The sequence below is a fragment of the Ambystoma mexicanum genome, chromosome 12 (genome assembly GCF_040938575.1).
Source record: "Ambystoma mexicanum isolate Mex_15411 chromosome 12, UKY_AmexF1_1, whole genome shotgun sequence".
In the NCBI taxonomy this organism is placed as follows: domain Eukaryota; kingdom Metazoa; phylum Chordata; class Amphibia; order Caudata; family Ambystomatidae; genus Ambystoma; species Ambystoma mexicanum.
The window spans coordinates 902,791,702-902,814,934 of NC_090936.1; the positions used below are offsets into that span (position 1 = coordinate 902,791,702).

Consider the following 23,233-nt stretch of genomic DNA (forward strand, 5'->3'; position numbering starts at 1 on the left):
TACCCTGCTGAAATCGCGTGTGGAACTTCCCGCGCACCCCTGTAATACACATGCCTTGCTCGCACTGGGCCAATCGCGTGTGGAACTTCCCGCGCACCCCTGAAATACACGTACCCTGCTGTAATCGCGTGTGTAACTTCCCGCGCACCCCTGAAATACACGTACCCTGCTCGCACTGGGACTATCGCGTGTGGAACTTCCCGCGCACCCCTGCAATACGCGTTCCCCGCTTGGCGTTTGCTGTTTGCCAGCCCGGTGAACTGGTCCAGGGTTAGCGCAGCCCTTTGCGATGATTTAGCGATTTGGATGGCTTTTCCTTGCGCGAGGGCGTTCTTGGGGGCGTTACTGGCGCTGCTGCAGGGTCGCTGCGATTCTCTGCGCCACGGCTGGTTTGGGAGCCTGAAATCCATGAATACGCTGTGCGCGGAAATCGGTTTTAGCGCACGTGCCTGGCACAGACAATCGCACGCGGACACTCTGCGCCAGCCGCTTGCGACACTTTTCTGCGAAATTTTATGAATTACCCTGTTAGTATTTACTCTGGTATGTGGACAAATAACTCCTTGTGATATTGTCACCGTGCAATGTCTCTTCCTTGAAACTCCCTCTCTCTCCATTCTTATTTTAGTGGAGACAGCAAGCTGATTGCACTGATAGCTAACTGTATTCCTGAAGAGAATGCTCCTGCTCCCTCTTTGCGGAATGTGCACAAACTTTCAGCTTATAACTTCCAATTTCAGCTTCTGGCTTCCAATAATGCCCTTTGATGCCCTTGCATGACCTTTCCAAAGCCTGCCTTTCCAATGCTTCTTCTCCCCTTTTTCTTATGCCCCCATGTGCTCAAACTATGGCTCAAACAGGTTTTGCTACTGCTTTCACAATCCTTGTACAATTGCCGGGTGGAATACCAGGTTTTCACTCTTTTTTTTTTCCTGTGCTTTTATTATACAGCAGGTTCTCACCTTCTTTTCACTGCACTTTTATTACAGACGATACGGTAAACCTCCACCTTGCTTTGCGCGCTGCTCCCTCCCTTTTCCGGAACACTGCGTCGGCTTTCACAGCGGAACAGAGCGCGACAGGAAAACCTGCGGGTCATCCACCGACGTCTAAGTGATGAGATTAGAGTTTCACTTTAATCTTCATGGCGGCGCCGCGCCGTACGCTCAGCAACTGCCAGAACTCCGGGAAGGTAACGCGGCGACACTTACTTGGCACATCAAATGGATGGTCCTGCAGAACGGGGTGGCCGCTACAACGACGGGGATGGCGGAGCAGCCACAGTCTCACGGAGGAACACAAGGGCACGGGGAGAAACTTCAACTATAGGCCTCCGCTACCACGCCAGGGGAAGGCGGAGCGGCGCTCGCTTCGACGACGCTGCTGGGAGTCTTCAAATTTCCTGTCCATATCCCACCTTCGTCGCCATTGTTATGAAGACACTCATGGAGGCAGGTAAGTCTTTAATCTAGGGATTTATTTAGTTAACAGGTAAAAAGACCCCCAGCACATCAGTAGCATCTAATGTAAGCGAGGGACAACTCCAACTGACAAATATAGAACACTGGGGACTGAACAAGCAGCTACACATTCTATGACATCATCAGAACCATGAAAGCAGAGATAGCTCCACGCTTCCATACCTTCTAGCATTGCATGTCCTTGTCTCCATATAAATAACAACATAACAACTTCACAACAATAAGTAACATCTTTGTGCATTCAGCTGCTTATATCATATGCCAACTGCATCCTCAAATGTCCAGTAATTCCCCCAATGTGTGTTGATGCCCCATACACATGGTATGGGATAAAGTTAGAGGAATAGCCAACTGACACAGAACCCCAAACAGTGTATTAAGTTTCAAAGATCTCTTTATTTCTTCTTTTCACCACTGAAAGACTTTTAGCATAATGGTAAGTTTATAGAGGTAATATCTGTCAATCAAACATTAATCCAAAAGATCATAACAAAGAAACTGAAAGGGCACCCATGACTTCTCAAAGCCTTTTGCTCCGTACATAGTTCATCATCAGGAGGACAAAGAAGCTGACCCCACAGCACTGTATGGCACTGACCATAAATGCTGTTGACCATACATTCCTGAGCTATATGGTGGCTGGCATACACGGTTATGTAGACCTGGCTAGGATTCACACCTGTGACCTGCAGAACAAACATAAATCCCAGCAGTGAGCACTTAATCCACTGAGCCATCTTACAAACTATTTCTTCTTAAATATGCATACCTCAGCATTTGGTAATGCATTGGCTCTGGTGGTTACATGTCTTATTAACATAATACATATTTCTGCTGCTTCTAAGTATGTTATGATGTCATGGCCCAATAGTAAACCTGATGATAGCAGTGCTATATTTTCTTTTAAAAAGAACTGTAGGGGCAAGAAGAGGGTGATGGGTGGATAGCCTTACACATTTTTATTAACTGCACAATTGATTAAGCAGCATTATGTATCACAATTGGATAAATTAGCTACCTAAAGGCTTATCTCGGTTCCACAACAATTGAAGAACCTGCGAGTGAAATGTCTTCCTAACAATTCACAACGAAGGTCTGATAGCACAGCGAGTAGATCGCTTGCTTTGATATCTGTGCAGAGCCTGCTGATGCAGGTTCGAATCCTGGCAGGGCCAAACTCAGCCTTTCATCCTTCTGAGGTCGATAAATGAGCACCACACACCGTGGGTAATATAAGCAGCGCTCAGATACCTGAGGGTTTGTAGTGCTATATAAGTACTAAATTATTATTATTATGATTATTATTAAGGAAGGAGGTCCTACTGATAATTTGCAAATAAAAGTTGTGGCAATTTTTGAGGGTATTGCAGCAAGGGAAGGAGAATTTGAATCTGAACAGTGGTCAAATGAGTTAAGTTAAGTGGTTAATTGAAAGAGGACCACAAGGTGCTCTAAGTGACAGTACAGAGGGATTGGGTTCAGATGTAGAGACTGCAGATGCTCATCTAATTGTAAGTGTGGTACAAAGTTAAACCAAACATGCCCATAGACAAGGGAGTAAAAAAATGATACTAGGTCAAATGTCTCAATATGTTGAATCTAGAAAACCTGCACACGAAATCTCCAGTGGCCTGACTAAAAACCCAGATAAATACATAGTAATTACCCACACTCAGGACAGACCTCCAAGGAAGAGTCTGAAAAAACTAGAAACACAGGGCACAGTGTTCCAGGCTGAAGCACTAACACCTCAAAATAGTTGTTTGAAGCTAAACTTTGAAATTCATTGCAAAGATATTATTATAGCTATATGTACTATATGTAAACAGACAGGGAGCCCCCGTAAACAGGCAGGACAGCTGAGTGAAACATCCCAGAATTGCCATATTGAGCAGTGGCTCTTTGTAGCTGTAAAGCCGTCCGTACAAAGTGTTGTAGCCAAAGGACAATTGTGGTTGAAAATGAGAAGAATGATGGCAGTAGTTCCAGAAGGGCTGCAATATCTTCAGGATGTAGCAGAACATGACTTGACTAGCAAACTATAGGTGACATGGTAGGAAAGAGAACAGCCTATGCCAAACACCACAGAGTGATTCAGGAAATCAGCCAGTTGATTGGAGGGTTCATAGACAAAGACAAGCAGCCATTCCGTGTTGAAAAACAGTGGCTTCAAAGCCCATATTCATTTCTCTGCAAAATGCTACAATATGCAAAGCCAGGTGTTTTTTTTTTTCTTAACTGTTGATGTTCTGCAGTTGTATACAAATGAGCAAGACATCTGTACATTCTACCCTGAGGCTCAGTGAAAGTTATACTATCCAATTCAGAAAAATGATCTGTGGACCAGCTCCAAACAGCAGATTACATGTGGCTCATGGCACATTGGGAACCATTTTCATATGTACCTTTCCTGGAGATTTTCTGCCCTCTGCAGACCTGTATCATTCGGAATGTCAATGGCTCTGGATGACTGCTTGTGTTTCTTCCACTGTCTCCCTCCTCCTTGAACGCTTTGAAACACTTGTAAAATTGTGTATAGGCGCTATACAAATAAACAATACATAAAATAAATAAACTAACATTTTAGTAGCACTGCCAGATGGTATATCCAAGTGGCTGCAGTTGTAGAATCAACATGTAAGTTGTATGATATCTGATAATGGGACAACAAGTGTCTTCATTGTGAAAGGGCAGATTCCACCATGTGCCATGCTTGCCCTTTGTTCGGATCTTCTGGTTCATTACATTTTGAAGGAGAACAGAAGCGTTATTACCTTCCTGGGGCAAGCAAAAAGAATATGAAGCCAATTTCACCATTTTGTAAAGGCACTGGAAGCATGGACAAACATTCAGGAAGAATGCAACATGCCATGTCAGCAACATGTGCAATATGTGCCCACAAGGTGGACTTCCACTTTCCACATGTTTGAAAGAATGTTAGAGCAAAATAAAGCAGTACAGGAGTACCACTTGCAGGAGGCAGTGGCAGGTGCCATTTTGCTCAATTCATCACAGTGGTTCATGTTGGAGCACCAAACACAACTTCCAAAATGGGTTACATTGTAGGATGTTGTGCAGTGTATGGAAAAACAACTTTATTTGGATATGTAAACTCAGCAAGCCAAATAAACAGGGCCCACTCCTGTTCCCTGGCTGCAATTACACAGAAAATGTTGCTCAATATTTTGGTGTACTCTTTGAATTTTCCAATTGCCCTGTGGGTGGTGTCCAGCAGACAGATGGATGTTCAATCAGAAAATGCTGCTTCAATTTCTTCCAAAATGGAGACATAAACTGGGGTCCATGATCAGAGATAATGATGCATTGTACACCACTGAAGCATTGTGTTTAAGAATGTATGTACCATATATGCAGCTGTATGTAGATCTTGCAGGGGTTCAAAACAGGCCATCCTAGTGAAGGAATCAACAACCGTCCATATGGTTTTAAGTTCTTTGGACGTAGAAAGATCTGTGACAAAGTGCATACTTACGGTATGCCAAGAATGAGGAGATATGTGGAGTAGATGAAGAAGTCCAACAGTTTTTTGCCATAGACGTTTAGCTCGAGTACAAGTCTCACATTGGCTCACATACTGCTTGATGTCTTGCACCAGGCTATTCCACCATGTATGTTGCTGTAATAAGTCAAGAGTTTTTCTTTGTCCATAATACCCAACCAAGGTCTATCATGGCGAAATTGCATAATTAGTTCTTGTTCTGAAATTTGGGGGAGCCCCTATTGCTTCTCATGATGAATCGCAGGGGAAGTCTTTATCATATACAAACATTGTGGTGAGGCTGGGATACACAAAGAGAAGCCCACTTTTTTTCAGACAACACAAAGCAAAAACCCTCTCCTTCTTTGGAATCAAGGGTGTGGAAACTCCCTGACAGAGCATTAGTCTTAGGCCCTCATTAGGACCTTGGCGGAGATCCATGGTGCAATTGGCACCATGGTCCATGGCGCTAAGCTGCCAACTCCGCCATGGTGGTTGGCGGACTTACCGCCCCATTCCGACCTTGGCGGGGCGGTAAGTCCCCAATCCCCATTTACCCTTCCCCATTCCCATTTTTGCCCCATAGGGCATAATGGGAGTGGGGAAGGCGTTAATTACGCCACCGTAAATTACGGTGGCGTAATTAACAACGAGGTCCCTTAGCGCCATGGATTTTAACACCTGCTAAAAGCAGGTGTTAAATCCGCCATGGCGCTGAGGGAAGTCGTACTCAGGCGGTAGGGGTCGGCGAAGTTTACGCCGGCGTAAACCCCTTTCCGCCAGGGTCGTAATGAGGGCCTTAGTATTTTGTAGGCCGATTTTATATGAGACTCTAAAATCAAATTGTCTTAAAAATGGACACATCTCGATTGTCTCTGAAACTCTGAGCTAGAATTTGATGATCAGTTAATACTGTGATATGGAATTGAGGTCCTTCCAGATATGGTCTCTAGGTGACAAAGGCATCTTAGATGGCTAACAACTCTTTGACAAAGATAAAGTCATTTATTTCTAATTCAGCGATATTCCTGGAATGAAAGCCCACAGAATGTAACCCATTTGCATCATCTTTGTTTTGGAACAGTACTTATCCTAATGTGTCTGGTTTCACCACAAAAGGGAGAGTAGCTGTTGGTAAAAAAAGAACAGGATTGTAAGAAAATGAATGCTTAAGTTATAGAAAAACTTCTTCAGCCTTTGGTTCCCATACATACATGACATACTTCTTGAGTAATATGGTCAATGCATATACCATCGGAATAATTAGCGATTAATCACCTGTAATAATTTGCAAATTCTAGGAATCGCTGTAATTCTTTTAGATTGAGGATAACGGATCATTCTAAGATAGTTCAGGCTTTCTCTTGGTCCATGTTAATTCCTCTGGGGGACAATACATGTCCCAAAAAGTTGACAGTGGGCCTCATTATAAACTCTGGGTTTTTCTCACGGGTGCCTGACAGCCCACTGGGTCTGACCTGGTGGGCTGTGCGGCACCCGGGAGCAAAACCCGCGGATGCACAGGCACCGTTATTAACAGTGCCGATGCATCCATGCTCTCCATTCGGGGATGGATAGAGTGGCATTGCCGGCACCCGCAAATGGGTAATTACCGGGCAGCAATACTCGTAATGCCCCAGTAATGACCCATTTGTGGGTGCCGGAGGATCAGTTTGGCGGTAGCTGTTCCTATCATACAGGCAAGGCTACCGCCAAACTCATAATGAGGCCAACTGTCTTTATACATAGTTGCCTCAGTCATTGCAGAACTTTTCTTATATGAAGGATGTGTTGTAAATCAAAATATCAAGATTAATCATTCCAAAGTGTTCAATGATGTCCTTGAAAGCGTTGCTTAGAAAAAAATTGAAATGCACCTGGGGCAATACACAATCCAAAGGGCATAACAAGGTATTCATAATGCCTTCCCCGAGTTCGGAATAGTATCTTCCATTCATCTCAGAGAAATATGATGACTAAATTATAAGCCCTTCTTAAGTCGAGTACCTGCACCCTGAACTTGGTCCATGAGAAAAGGGGTGAGGGGTAAAGGGTATTGGTTAATGACTGTGATATGATTATTGTGTCTATAGTCGATACAGGCTATTAGTTTAGTGCAATCTTTTATCGGTATAAAGACAATCAGAACTGTTGCAGGTGAGGACGAAGGTCTTATAAATCCCATGGCAAGATTTTCTTTGATATAATCATCTAGAATTGTAGTGTCTTTAGGGGCTAGGGTGTTGGCCTTCCCTTGAGAAATACTGTCTTGCAGAATCAGTTCTATTCTGCAGTCATATGCTCTATATGGGGAAAATTCACCGCCCTCTTTAGTTCACCGCCCTCTTTAGGGTCAAAAAACGTACTGAGAATCCTGATACTTAAATGGAATGCTGTCCACTAGTGCTACATTGTGGGGCTTGGGGTTTTGTAGGGATTTGGTTTCCTTAAGGTTCAGTGTTTCACCTAGAGAATTCAGGTGGCAGATTTCGGCACCATCAGTAGATTTAAATGTAACTGCTCCCTTGCTCCAATCAATGGTGGGGTTGTGTTTGGCCAACCAAGGCATACCTAAAATGACCTCGAAAGAAAGGGTGGCTATCAAACAGAAAGAAATTTGGTCATGATGATACACCTCACAAATCACTTGATTTGTGATCGGTCCAGATGTCAAGGTAGAACAATCGATGGAGTGTATGGGTTCTATACGGGACTTGAGAAACCACATCAACCCGTGTTGTTAAGAAAACTGTGTGTCCATGAAATGCTGAAGGGCCACACAGTCAATCAAAGCATGGGTTTCAATTGTTGTATTGTCACCTTCTGTTAAGGTGATAACTAAATACAGGTGACTGGCATAGGCAGGCGGGGGCTTTGGGGTTGAACGTGGCTGAACGTGGCCGCTTAGCCCTCCCTGATTGCATATGGCCCCTGTTTTTCTCCTGGCCTCTTTAGACAGGCTCTGACAGTATGTCGGGCCAATTCACAGTAAAAACTGATTTTGTTTTCTTTGAAGTTCTCTCGCTTTCAGGCTGACTGGCCCTCTTACCCGTCACCTTGCTTGGGTTCAGGATTCTCATCCACATTATTAACAGTGACCATGGAAAGAGTGTGTATCCCCCTTTCGTTTCACCTTGTCTTTGTTCGATTTGTAAGCTAAGGCACATTAAGTCATCTGTTAAAGAGGGTGAGAGTATAATCTGCACTATTGCATCTTTAATGTCCTCTTTGAGCCCTGAATAGAAAACAGTGACTTGGACATCTTCTTGTCAGGCCACCTCTTCTACACGGTATTTGAGCGTGGTTATCCATGTTGTAAGATATTTATTCCTTTGCTTTCTGTCAAGGAGTTCCTGACGTAAAAGTATCTTGCATAAATGCCAATCAAAAATTCTTTTAAAGGACGCCAAACATTCATTATAATTATTTAGAATGAGGTCGTGGTGGTTTATCCAAGGGGAACCCCAAGTTAATGCAGACCCTTCTGAATATATTACAATGAATTCTCCCTTAGCTTTGCCAGCAGCAGAACACAGGGGATGTTTCATGAAATGGAGTAGACATTGGCCCATTAACCTTTGGAAATCATCAGTATCCACTGTATATTTTCCTAGCATGGGCCGAAGGTACTTGTGCTTCAACTCCAGTCTCTGAACTCAGGGGATATGATTCTAAAGGGTCAAATATCCCACCCTCTGTACTCCAGGAGTGTTCAAATAAGAAGGATTTAAGAGTTAGGCGAGGCTTTCCCCGTCCCCCAAAGTTCGTATTCCTTGAACTCCAGTACTCCCCTCTCTAATAGTATGAACAGTCTGTGTAATTTAGAGAGCTGTTCTGCTATGGCTAGATTATCCAGGCGGTATCTGGCTAGATGATCCAGGAGGTATGTGGCCATATCATTTTGCATGGCCTGCACAGCTTTAGCCATATCAATGATAGCCTTCTTCATTGCACCTTGGAGTGAGGTTTTAAGTTCTGATGATTCTGTCAGTACCTTATTTCCCGTGGACGTAGTCAGTGATGAACTCTGTGTGTCCACTGCAACAATGAGCTTCCCCTTCCGGTGGAGCGCAACGCTTCTCCGAAACTGGTGCTGTCCCTGCAGCGGCCATCGTGGGTATTGGTGCCAGGTACTGAGATGGGTATAGAATCTTTGTTGTAGGGGCATGGCTGCCTGGTAAAGGCATGTTCCCAACAGTTAAAATCTTTTGACTTGTGGGTAAAAGCATTGATACAGAATGATTGGATTTATTGGAAAACAGAGAATTCTTTTGGGAAGATGCCCTTCCTTTCAATTGACAGCAAAAGAAGGTTAATGCTGGTGCTGACTACCGGCCGACAACAGCACACATGACCTGCATTTTTTCACTAATTTGATAGATTGGTGGGTGAGGGCTAGCAATATGGTATAGCCTAGCTAAATAGGTATGCACCAGAAAAAGAATCCGGCCCAATCAGGGCGTTGTGTTTTGTGAGATGGAGATTGAAATAGATTGTCACAAAATACTTTGGGCCTCATTACGACCCTGGTGCTAAGGGATTACTGGTACCGGTAAGGGTACCGGTACCAGTAATCCCTTAGCACCTGATTACGAAGTCCCTTTGCGGGTTCCCACCTTAAAGGCTGGTTGTACCAGCCGTTAAGGAATGGACCCGCAAAGGGACCTTGGTGCTAATTACGGTACCGCAATTTGCGGTACCGTAATTATCGCCTTCCCCATTCCCATTATGTCCTATGGGGCAAAAATGGGAATGGGGAAGGGCCATGGTGAAATGGGGAAGTACCGCCCCGCCAACCTTGGAATGGGGTGGTACTTCCCCATTTCACCATGGCGGACTCGTTACAATACCGGCAACAACCATGGTGCTAATAGCGCCATGGTTTAGCACCAGTGTTGTAATGAGGGCCTTTATATTGTTAAAGCCATTTACCTCAAAGCCACTTTGGTTCCTGTGAAAACTGTTAAATCAATTTAATACTGACAGTAACGTTATTTTATAAAGGTAGGTAGCACTCACTCGTCTATATATTGCAGTCAGATTGTCCACTATCTCAAGTGGAAAAAATCAATATATTATGTTGCTCAAATACCTGCATTGCAATTGAGTTTACCAACTGTATTGCTTCATTATAGGATTACATTTCAGCTTTAAAAATACTTTCTTTTGCTGTATGAAACAAGAATAGAAATGGCAGAGCAATTAGCGCTTTGCAAGTGGTGCCTGTTCTTAATAATTAAATATGGCAAAGAAGTAGTTTCATTATTTCTAGGGACAAGTCTGCAAATGTGAGTTGCCATCAGCTGGGAATAGTACAGTTATCTGCTTGGTAATCCAGGGTGTACACTGTATTCAACACCCGGCTTCCTCTACAGAAGCATTAAAAAACAAACGTGCAGGAACATTGAAGGGCTTAGATGTCAGTCTAGAGTTGTATTTTTTCTATCGTTTGGTATATTGTTTATTAGATGCGCTTGAGCAAATTGAGGTGTGCTTAGTAGCTAATGTCTCCACTCTTATCAAGCAGACATTTTATAACCTATTGTTTATCACAGGAGTAAAAGTACAATGGGTTGTGGGTTGAGAGAGCAAAGGGGAATTGGAGTGGGTACTTATTGTAATTGTAATTGTTTATTTATACAGCACTTATACACAGGTTAAGTGCTTCAAAGCGCTTCAATGCTTTGAAGGGAACAAGGGATAGAGTAATCATTCTTAGGCCTTGAAGTTTATAAGGGATCTTACATAAAAACGAGCATACTAGGCCTGACAGCATTTCTCCTAGTGCAAGTGCACAAAGTGTTACAGTTGTGACCAAGTTAGGGAGGGGGACAAAAAAAGAGGGGGACAGGACAGACGAACTTAAGAATCCTACTGCTTTAGGTCATGGATACGTACAGATGGAGGTGTGAGGAATAGAGGGTCTGGGGGGATCAAACACGTCCAGTCCAGCAGGGCCTCCAGCAGGGCCCAGGCTTAAGTGCAGAGAGGTTTCCCCGTTCATGGAGCGTAAGCTGAAAGTGCAGTAATGATAATCAGAGTGCAGCAGCCCGGAGGCAAGTGCAAAAGACTGGGCAGGGGAGGGGCCTGAGACCTGTAAGGTTCTGGAAGTGTACCAGGCAAGCAGTCTGCAAAAACTAAACAGAGTTAGGGAGGAGAATGGAGGAAGGAAGGTGGAGAGAAAAAGAACAGAGGTTAGCAGGGTAGAGGGAGAGAGAAGGAGGAAGAGAAGAGGAAGGAACTTAAGGTGTTCTGTCTCAAGACGGAGAAAGGCAGGGAGGCTGTTCCATGTTTTATCTTATGGTGTCAATCCTATATTGAATACTGTTTATGTTGTTTCCTGTGGGTATTTGGAAGGCTGTATCAGAGATTGTGGGCATTCACTAGCATTAACTGGAAGCTGTATTGCGCAAACCATATGTCATTGCTTACCTTTAACCTACAGTTTTTAAAAAAAAAAAAAGACTTATGCTAACACAGAACCCTACGCTCTCTGGTACAGCTGGACACCCCTCTCCAAAGGTGACCATCTTGCATCCTCTTGGCAGTCTCTCTCACTCCCACAGCACTTGAAGCAGGTCCCAGTAGGACAGCAGGCATGTTGTGGGGGACATTTGGGAGATGGTAGCATCATGTCCTACCGTGCAGGGTCCTTATTGTTACCCCTCAGTAACCTCAAGCTCAATGGGATAAATCTCTAGACAAGTTTTGAAAGGGTGCAGTAACTAAATATTTGCCAAAATGTAGGTGATTCTGTAAATCACTGAACATCCTGTGAGATCATGCACTGATTTCTGCCAAAACATACAACCTAAAATAAAACTACAGAACACACGCATTGGGATTTAAGGAGTATCTCACTCGAGGCTTGCTCCAAAAAAAAGAAATTGAGGACACCTTCAGCAATTTCTTTAAAGAGAATTCTGCACACAGTGCCTCCCAGCAGATTCCATGGGACGCCCTTAAGGCAGTAGTGAGGAAGAAATGCATAGAGTTGGTAAAGGCGTTCTGTAAGCAAGGGGTAGAAATTGAGAATGAATGATGCTCTCAGGTAGTAAAGTTGGGTTGGAGTAACTTCATAACAAATCAGCAGACAAAGCAGTGGCCAGGGAATTACAGAACGCTATTAGCCACTACTCTTATACATTCTAGACTTCACTATTGCAACAGTCTGCTCTCTGGTATTTCCAAGAAAAATTTAAATAAGCTGCAGTTCTTCAAAACAGAGCAGTTAGGGCCTATGGATTGGGCAAAGCCGAGCATGTCACTTAATTTAGGCGCGCCCTTCATTGGCTCCCAGTGATGCATTGCATCCAACATAAGGTGAGGTCATTGACTCAGAAATGCATCCACTGTGGTGCCAGTGGCTGCCTTAGTGGCCATCTGCATGTGAAACCTATCAACAGAACACTTCGCTCCAACTCTAGCATTCTTTTGTGTCAACATGGATACAAGCTTGCAAAAGTTTGGAGGCTCTAGTCTTGACATCTGGGCACTGAAAATGTGGAACCTTCTTAAAGCTGATCTCCGGAATCTTTCCAGTGTTCAGAAATGTAAAACGGATCCGAAAACCTTTCTTTTTAACAAGTGCTGTGATTGAATCTCGGCTCATCCTTTTTTTTTCTTGATTTGTGTCTGTTACTCCTTGCGCCGTGAGATCCCTGGGTGTGTGGCACCATATATACAAATTATAATAAATAACTCACTGCTCTGCTGGAGGGGATGCAGGGGAAAGGGTTCTGTTATTTATATCTAGTGGTCATACCAAGTATTAAGAGATTTCTGGTTGGAGGTCTGATGCACAATACAGGCCAATAGTGGATTTTTCACATCCCTAATAATCCTGCAATCTTACCGTAGGCTACGGGGGAACAGGAGGAGGACAGAGCACCCAGTTGTGAGGTAACCATGGTGTGGGAGAGCCCACACAGAGTGGGCACCTTTGCCAGACAAGGCATTGGAAGACTGCATAGTTTTGATGTGGCCTGCTAGAATTAGAGCAATGGGATAGTTTGTAGTTTTAAAAACTACTAAAGCAGTTATCATATGAACTGTATGTTTATGCATGTTCCACAAGGAGGGACGGAAGAATGCAAGGCCATCCCACTGTATGACTATATGGCCAGACTTGTGCAACCAATGTTTGCCAATCTAGCCATTTAAAAGCACTTATCCTGTTTGTTTTACCCTTGATCCAGTGTAATACATGCCATACCACAGCAAGAATATATGTTCAGATGGGCACCACCAATGTAGTCCAGTCTAACCATGTAATGTCACTTATCATGTTTGCTTCACCCTTGGTTGCCAGTAAAACATAATATACTGCAGCACACATGCATGACCAGACTGGTGCTACCAATGTCTACCATGTACTAACATTTATCATATTTGCTTAACTCTTAGTTGCCAGTTAAAATGCCATGCCACAGTATTGATATTTGAGCAGCCAGACTGGTGCTGCCATTGTAGAACAGTATAATCCTGTAATAACACTCATCGGCCCTCATTACGACCCTGGCGGAAAGGGGTTTACGCCGGCGTAAAGCATGGCGTACCTTTCCGCCTGACTACGAGTTCCCGTAGCGCCATGGTGATTTTTACGCCTGCTTTTTGCAGGCGGAAAAATCCATGGCGCTACGGGACTTGTTGTTAATTACGCCACCGTAATTTACGGTGGCGTAATTAACGCCTTCCCCACTCCCATTATACCCTATGGGGCAAAAATGGGAATGGGGAAGGGTAAATGGGGATTGGGGACTTACCGCCCCGCCAAGGTCGGAATGGGGCGGTAAGTCCGCCAACCACCATGGCGGAGTTGGCAGCTTAGCGCCATGGACCATGGTGCAAATTGCACCATGGATCTCCGCCAGGGTCGTAATGAGGGCCATCATGTTTGATATACCCTTGATTCCTTGTAAAACAATGCCATTCCACAATTAAGGAGACATGTCCTCGCTGCCACTGCACAAATAACCTGCCCCTTCCCCATAAACAGAGGCCCAGTCCTGGGGCACACAGCCATTCATACTTCCATTAACTTCTCCCATTCACACATGCATTCATACATATATTAATTTCTCTTGTTCGCTGGCTCACATACAACAACAACTCTCTAATTCACTCGCACACACTTACAGATACAACATTCACATTCATACACACATACATATATACAACAATGCATTTGTTTTTACCGCCAGCCCCGGTCCCAAGTCCACCTGCCACATTGGCTCTCTAGCTCCTGTGCAGAATGCAACAATCTGGAACCAGAAGGCAGAGAGAATATCCTGGTTCCTGAGAGCATATGAGGCAGAGGGAGAGCACTTCCTTGAAGCTCCCCCGGGAGGCCTAAATGTGCGGGAGGGGCACGATTGCCCCTAAGAACATTTAAGCCTGCTGTTCCCAATCGTCCATGCAGTGCTTGTGAAGCAAAACACCCCCAGACTTGCCCAGCCCATTGGACATGCACTCTGGAGATCTTAAGCGGGAACTTTAACTGTCAAAACAAAACCACGTTCCCTTTGACAGTTGAAGCCAGTCCACGAGCACTTGGGAGCACTAGTGTTTTAGCTGGGAAGGTATAGATCGCCCAATCAATGTAGGGCTTGAGGAAGCAACAGGAGAAAACAGAGCTTTATAGGAGAGGGGGTAAAATCAAGGCGGGCAGGAGAATGAAGAAGTATTCAAGCAAAGTAGGACTTGTACCATCTGACCGCTGACAGATACTATGACAGAGTCGGATAGCAGCACCCCAGGCCAGTACTCTGCCCTCCCCAGACCTAGAGAGATCTGACACAACATCCTGAAAGCTTTCCAAACAGATTTATTTGATGGTGTATTTAACCCCTGCATCCTATAGGGGAAGCTCTCCCTTCTCACACCTGATGGTGGAGTAAAACATTGCATGGCCAAATGCCTGGCCGCTTACACCAATTCCTCAATAATTGTTTGTGACATTTTCAGATACATCAATATATGCTTGTTGCTGCCCTATTCCGTACAGTGACCCCTCACATGAGATGAATGGACTAACCAATGGTCCATAAATATGTTTTTATTTAATGTTCAGGCATACACATATTTATGTATTAATAAATATTAATTGAGAATGTATTTAAATATGTATACTTGAGTCATTGTTTCAAGGCTTACAGAAATGCATTTGTATCAATTAATAACCAACAATGAACAAAGCTTGCCACCCAAGCCCTGACTTTCCATTATCATGGGAGGTAGAGCATGCAGCACTCCCAATACTACAAGTAGCAGTAGGGGCTCTCGACGAACAGCTCTTTAAAGTGTGAAAACATGCCCTGTATGGCTGTAAGATGTTGGTCGAGTAAAACATTGCAATTTTAAAAGCCCCATTCACCTGCCGCTTGCCCTCTCCAAAATTGGCTGCTTGAAAATCCAAAGTAACAATGACTGTAGGATGGAGGATCACATATTTGTTGTTGCATCATTCCGTTAATGAAACACCAGTAGGAGTTCTTTATTTTGAACAAGGCCACATGTCCTGCTGAAAATGTCGTGTATAAGCCTCAAACCTTAATTTTGTGATGCTGTTTTTTAGGTCAGCCTTGTGCATGGGTTAATGAACACATTTCAAATATCCCTTGAGGTAGACCCATACAATGTCTATCAGATGTATTTCTGAAAATAATCCAGAGACAAAGGAAACATTCTGACACAATGGCATTCTTTTCTTTCTATGAATCATGCAGCAGTGGGACACTTTGTCCTGTATTGCTCCAAGTCCAAGTGTGTGGGTGTTCTGAGCATAATTAAGCAATAACCCCCAATTACTGGGTCAGGTAATTCCCTGTTGCTAAGTTACAGGCCTAAGTGAATCAAGGACCTTCCCATGAACACCAGAGCATTACCATACCCGTTAATACCCCCACCGGGAGGGGTTTACTGCAATTACCATCCCTGCATGCTTACCAGGGTGCTACTACTAGTTGTTTTTTTAAGTTGAGAAATGGCACAGTTGCCATTTCATACACCTTTTAAAAACGTACAAACCCAGATGGTTAGCATGGTCAAGGGAGACAGGAACTACACATAGTCCCTTCTCCCTTTCTATGGTGGCCATTGCTGTGGCAGGGAAGTAGCAGAAAACTGAGTGGTGAGGCTCCATGCAGCTTTAGGTAAGTGGGGCAGAGGCTAGGGTGGAGGGTGTGTGGGCAGGGGAGATGGAATGTGGGAGGGAGTTTGGGTGAAAGGGCACACAGGCTAACCTACCTGGTGCCCAGCAGGGACAATGTCAGCCTCCCATTTCTACAGGGGATTGGTGGGATTTAACATGAGGTAAAGCCTTCATTCCAAACTCCCCTATTAGCTGGGAGACTGTCTGCCCAGTCCTCCCCCCCACTCCCCGGAGTGACAATACCTACTCACAAGGGGGACATCACTGCACATTAAGGAACTTTGTGAAGAAGACTGTGCTCATTCCCCCTTTTAAAACCTGTGTCGTGCTTGGAGATGCCAACGAGGCATGGGCTTTCATTGGATGATTTATCTGGGAATTGCTAGACAGTTGCCTTCTTTTCTGAAACAGCATACAATTGAACCATTCTAACACGAGGAATGTCCATGAACAGCATAACTATAAAGTTCTCGCCTATCCAAATCCACTCTTTTGGGTACAACAAACACTTCTCCTTGACATGTTGATCATAGTCGGTAGCGATGGACCATTATCATATTGTACATGTACAAGGGGTACCAAAAATGCACACAAGTAAGGTTGCCACCTCAGGATGCACCCCTATTACAGTGCCGGCCCCAACTCTGCACCATGTATTGTCCTGCTGATAAACACATCACATTACATAGCACACACCCAGGTTTGGTTTGCAGCCTTCCACAGTCCAACAGAGCAACTGTAAAGTCTGCCATACATCACAGTCCTACAATTTCCAAGAAAGGGCTTGATAAGCATGTTAAATGGTTCTTTTTGTAACTTGAATCCTATGAAGAGAGGACAGCAGAAATGTGTTCTAGGACAAACTTATTTGGTAATCCTCTTTAATCAGAGAGTCTTTCACCTCAAATAGGTGCATACAAGTGCAGCAAAGGAAAGGGAATGTTAATGTAGTTTTCAGGGATAATACAAAAACTGCTAAACAAATTGGACTTCCCTTATACATGAACAGTGTGCAATGCAGTACAACAGCCCCTCCTCTCCCACAGCATATGATACAATACCTCACAGGCTTACTTATCCATCCTGATGCTTAATTACCATCTTCTGTGAACATGCTTTCTCCCCAGTAGTAGATACCAGACTGTGTGAGGAACATTCGAGAGTTACTGGTGTTTGCGGAAGTCCTTCATTGTATACTCATCATCAGAAATCTCCTTCCCCTAGGCATTCATCTCAGGTTGAACGATTTTAGGAATTACCCATAAAGCAAGTAGTACAGCTGGCAAAGTAGCTCATGGTTTTCAGTGCACAAAATAATGATTGTATGGTCATATTCAAAAGGTGTTCCTTTAAACGCAGAGGAAGAGGAGGAGAGGTTCAAAAGGTTTTCAAAATTATGAAGTTTAATTGTTTCATCGGGTACATTCGTGAGTGTGACTTTAATATCAGTGCCCTCTGGCCTTTGCATCCTCAGTAAGCAGCAATCACCCATCTGAAAAAGTGTAAAGAACCAAGTGGGAGTAGCAGTCACGTTTCAGTGGGTGAACACCTGATCCCATTTCAGTGGGTGCCCCTTACAGTATTTCAAAAACATTGGGGGCCAGAGGGGTAAGAAGAAATAGAGGGGGAAACAGAAAACAGCACACATCTCCAAAAGCTGCTACCTCTGCCATGTCAAGCATTCACACCTCAGCCCCACAAATGCTGTGATCATGAAGCCTGCACAAACGCAATGTACACCTGTAAACGTAATCTCAGCACCACAAATCACTGCCACATTCCACACAAAGACTGTGGCTCATTTACTCTCTGCCAAATGCATTAAGGGGTGGATTCCTAACATAATCAGAGGATGTAATTTAATTTTGTTTAAATAGCACATACACTTTAATGAAACAGATATTATTACTGTTCTAATTAAAAAAAAATTAAACTGTTTGTGTTTGTAGATCTGAAAAATGGCTTTGGGCATCAAGGGGGCTCCACAATACTGCTGAGAAACACTTATTTGATCCTGGGACAGACATCATCAAGCTCCCAAGCGCACAAACAGATCCCTTTGGTCTTCAGGCGAATTAATGGAATACATAATGTAAACGTACAGTAAAATACTCACTGTCTGTCTAAATGTAGTCACTTCAGGGCATTGAAACGCATTAAAGGTGAGATTTAATCTCAACTCCGAGGCTCCTCCCCTTTCAGAAATGAGTGTTGAGTGATCTGCGCGACAGTACCAGTACAGTGACTGTAAATGCTGTACAAGCATAATACTGTAAGCAAAGCACAACACGTCAGAGTCCATCAACATACGTCATCATGTGTTTGGCCAAAACATTGCGCTTGACCGAAAACATTGCATTTGGCAGTTCAGTCTGCCTCTTGCACAATATCATTGATTAAAGTGCATCGGTTCAAAAAGTACATTTGCCAAAGGCTTCTTGACAAGGGCACTGTTCTGTATCCTGGCAACGTGTGCAACACATTGTAGCTGACTTCACAAATGTTGCTGGGAAAACTGTAGGTATTCAAGGTGCTGAACCTACTTAAAAAAACCTCTTAGTGTTCCAATAAATATGTCTCTACCTTCTGGAACAGGTGCACCTTCTACTCCACCCATCCTCAAGTCATTGGGCCTCATTACGAGGTGGGCGGTAAGGGATTACCTGCACCGGTAAGGGCACCAGTGCCGGTAATCCCTTACTGCCCTACTACGAGGTCCCTTAGCAGGTCCCTTCCTTAACACCTGGATTTGCCAGGCGTTATGGAAGGGACCCGTTAAGGGACTTCAGAGCTAATAACGGTACCACAATTTGCGGTACCCTTATTAGCACCTTCCCCCTTCCCATTGAGCCCTATGGGGGCTGAAATGGGAATGTGGAATGGCTTTTTCAATGGGGACTTACCGGTCCCGCAAAGGTCGGAATAGACCGGTAAGTCCCCATTGAACAGGACTGGACACGGTACCGGTATTGGAGGTAGTCATGGCGCTAGTAGCACCATGACTCACTCCAACCTTGTAATGAGGCCCATTGTCCCTCCAGGCTCCCGCCTTCCATCCTGTCTAGTCATCCTCTGCAACTCTTCTCTTGGTAATCTCATCTCCTCCATTGGGTTTTGCTACCAACCTTTTGCCAATGCTATTCAAATCGTTTTATCCAATTCTGCTTTTACCACTGGCATGCCCATCTGCATCTCCACCTATCTCTCAGCCAGCCATCATAGAATGTCAAGACCGGCATTATCTACCTCTCTACTCACATGCTCTACCTCTCCAGATGCCGTTATATAATTTCCCCCTAACCTCCTCATGCCCCACCCCATGGTACAAGTCTTTTTTGACAGTAATCTAATGTTTCATCAATGTATTACTGTGTCAACAACTGCTACTCAACAACACCCTCACCTTTCACACCACCAAATCACTCATTGCAACCCTTGTTTTCCATTATCAAGACTATTGCTCTGGAATCCTCCTGGACTTCCCTCTTTACTCTTTCACACCGCTTGATCTAAATTCTAAACTTAAATTCTTGTTTACTAGTCTTTATATCCATTTCTGATCCAGCTCCCCCATTCCCAGATCACCCTACATCCCCTGCTAATCCTTACCTTGCTTATTTCGTTTGATTGCCCAAATCCATTTTACTGATACCTACTCACCGTGTGCAGTCTCCATCTTTGCCCACATGAATGAAATTCCCCTGCTCCGGCAATAAAAACAATAGGTTCTACTCCTGCATTCAAAGTGACTCTCAAACTTCACTTCCCTTCTCGGAAGGGGTCATTGCTCTCATATATCCCAATGACCCTCGCCTTGATCCCTCTCCCTCCAACACTGTCATCCACTTCAAATATTTCTAATCATTGCCTCAGCTGTATGCACGGATATACTTGTTGACCTGTCCTTATTGTAGATTTTGTGACATGGGTCCTCAGTATTAGTTTGCTGGTCTGGAAACAACGGTGCCGGTAAGCCTACCAGCATCGTTGTTTCCGGACCGGCAAACTACAGGTTTTCCTGCCGTAGCCGCTTTTTCCCTGCCGGGCACAGGGGTCATGGTAGGCAAGCTGTCACGGAAGCACCGGCACCGTTGCTTTCGTGGTCCCCTTTCCCATAGAGTCCTATAGGACTCTATGAGAATGGGGACTTACAATATGCTGGTGCCTGACTTCCTGGACCGCAGGGGTTGTAATCCCCCAGTGTTACCGGGAAGTCAGGAGCAGGTAAATCATTACGAGTCCGATGGCAACCTGCCAGTAGCAAAAGCAAGGTTACCGCCTGACCAATAATGAGGCCCATGGACTTTTAAAGGTTTATTATGAACACTAAATGTTCTATTATCCTCTTTCTATGTAGTACATTTGTTTTTAGATTGGCTACATCGGTTTTGGCCCCTTTGAAAGTTGCCTCTATCATTAAATGCCGCCACAGCCCATTCCTCTCCAGTCGAACAAAGTGTTCTTTTGTAAAACACCCTTAACTGGAAGCACCCCACTCAATTACGCAACCTTTTGCTCAGCTATGGATCAGGCATTGTAGCTGAACATGCTGCTTCTGTGCCATGGACATTAATGCACATTTGGATTAGTAATGACCCTTCTGTGCATAACAATAAAAGAGGGTGTGGCCATCTAAAATACCCTCACTTGTTCACGCCATCAAGGGGCCCTTTCCTAATGTTTTCGCTTGTGCGTGGTGTGGTGATGCGAACATGTTTTTAATAGGTTGCTAGGTTTTACAAATGTTGCCTCTGCCATTTGAGTGTAGGTATTCATTGGCGGATTGTCCCCTCATATTTGGGCAGTTCACTCGGGAAATAAAAGAAATAAAAGGCCCCGTTTTTTATTGTTGCTTCCAAGATACTATTGATGACCTAGATGTTTGAAAAGGTTTTTTTTTTATTTATTTTTTTTTAAATAAAGAGGGATGCATTGAATCAGATTGAGGGTCATAAGAAGAAAGCAGTGCTGTACAGAAGGCGCAGTTTCATGATATGCCTTGCACGACTTTTAACAATAAATATTTCATTTTTTATTTTTTTCAGATTTGCTAGCTGTGCCTAAACATCCATATGCTGCCATGGAAAACTGGGGGTTAAGTGTGTTTGTGGAGCAAAGGATACTTCTTGATCCCAGCGTTTCTTCGATTTCCTACTTACTCGATGTCACCATGGTCATCGTCCATGAAATATGCCACCAGGTAAGCACCTCATTGTCTGGGACAGTTCAATAAACAGCATCCGAATACTAACCTACGCTTTGCTTAGAATCCCCGGGCTCTGACAGGACGGAGGCAGTGAGTCTTATTATTAACTGTACAAAATATATGGTTTGAAATATACTGCATAGCAACATAAATAAGTTGATCAATATAAAGCACAAATTGGTACGCATCCGCGGACGCGCCAAGTTAACCTTTGAGAGTTTAGTGTAGGCTATGATTGAATACCCGCCCACCCACACCGAAGGGGTCTGCATTCAGTCAATACCCCTCAGACCTCCTTTCCTTCTTTCCAATTATAATGGCTTTTGATGCAGACAAAGTAGAGTGATGGCCTTGGAAATGATGTATTGCAGCATTGGCAGATGCTGGCTGGCTTTCCAGTCATTGTCACATTTTGCTTTGGCTGAAATTAGCTTGACATCACCCGTTCTCAAACAGTTGTTTTTTTTAATGTTGCATTATTTTTTATTCCTCATCTACCAATTGTCCCTGATGATAGGACCCGCATGTTTCTGATTACGCAGTTCAAAATCTATTATATAAGATCTTTTATTCCAAAGTGCCTTATTCATGAAGTTAATTACCAAAAGCTGACGTTTCACTCAACCTTGAGCCTGGTAATGATTGTTAATAATTATGCTTAGTAAGTGGTGATATCTCTTATTTGAAATTCATGGTTGGTTCCTAAATCCAAAACAAAGGACCTCGTTACAAGTTTGGCGGTGTGGTAGAAAAGTGGCCGAATTCCATTACAGACACTTTTTGGTGGCAGCAGAATTACCACCATTTTAACCCTACAGGCAAATTCCAGGTTTGACCTGAAGTGGAAAACCTACCTCCAGCAACATCAAGGCAAACATACTGCAGCAGAACTACCTCTCATATGTATTCTGACAAAATCCCCACGTGCTATTTCGGCATATTGAGGGCCACAAAATTGACTGAAACATTTTCTTCTTTGTGTTTTTCAATATGCGGAAAAATCACATAGAACCGCAGAAATGACTATCAGTAATAACAACCCACAAGGGAAAGCATACATGATATTCTTTCTGGCCAGATAGCTGACAACAATGGAACAAGACTAAGGGGTTGATTCATGGAAATAATGTGCGCCGAAAATTCCCGCGCAGAGGTGCCAAAACGTGCGAATCGCAGTAAAAGTGCGAAAATCGCAGTGCAAGTGCGAAAATCGCAGGGAAACCAGCACACATCGATTCATGGAAGTCCGTGCGCGAAAAAAACATTGGATGTGGGCTAAAAATGTGCGCCGCACACGCCGGCGCACAGGTCATCCAACAGCGTGCGCCACGGCCACTGCGAAATCACACATAACACGGCGCACATCACAAAAGTAGGCGGAACACGGGGCGTAAGACTCGGAATGGGGAACAACGCGTGAAAATATGGGCGTCACGGGGAAGTACAGGAGGCAAGTGCGCGGAACGCCCACACGCACGCCTACAACCCGTATTCATGGAACCGAATAGGGCAAACCAGCGCACGGTCAAAGACGCGCACAGGGCCAAACAAGTACGCCACAAGAAAGCAGGCGGTAGCGCCCCTGCGACTGAAAAAAATGTGCGCCAAAATGTGCGCTAACAAAAAGCACCCATATACAGCCATGATGAATGGGCCATACAGTGGCCCTCTAGGACAAATGAGGTGCAAAGGGGCACCGAAAAACAGGGACACCCACTGTGTGAAAAATAGCGTGTGCGCGTGTTCCTGGGTGCGCGGGAAGTTCCACACGCGATTGGCCTGGGTACGTGTACTTCGGGGTGCGCGGGAAGTTCCACACGCGATTAGCCTGGGTACGTGTACTACGCGGTGCGTGGGAAGTTCCACACGCGATTGGCCTGGGTAGGTGTACTTCG

The 23,233-nt window shown here is 44.3% G+C and overlaps 1 protein-coding gene across 1 annotated transcript in view; it reads left to right on the top strand.

Annotated features, from left to right (window-relative positions):
- The window catches only part of TRHDE (thyrotropin releasing hormone degrading enzyme), a 3,000,980-nt gene that overhangs the window by 1,305,538 nt on the left and 1,672,209 nt on the right, over positions 1–23,233 (top strand). The window contains exon 4 of the mRNA XM_069629390.1: positions 21,178–21,332. Coding sequence (XP_069485491.1) covers positions 21,178–21,332 — 155 coding nt within the window. The remainder of the gene's footprint in view (positions 1–21,177; positions 21,333–23,233) is intronic.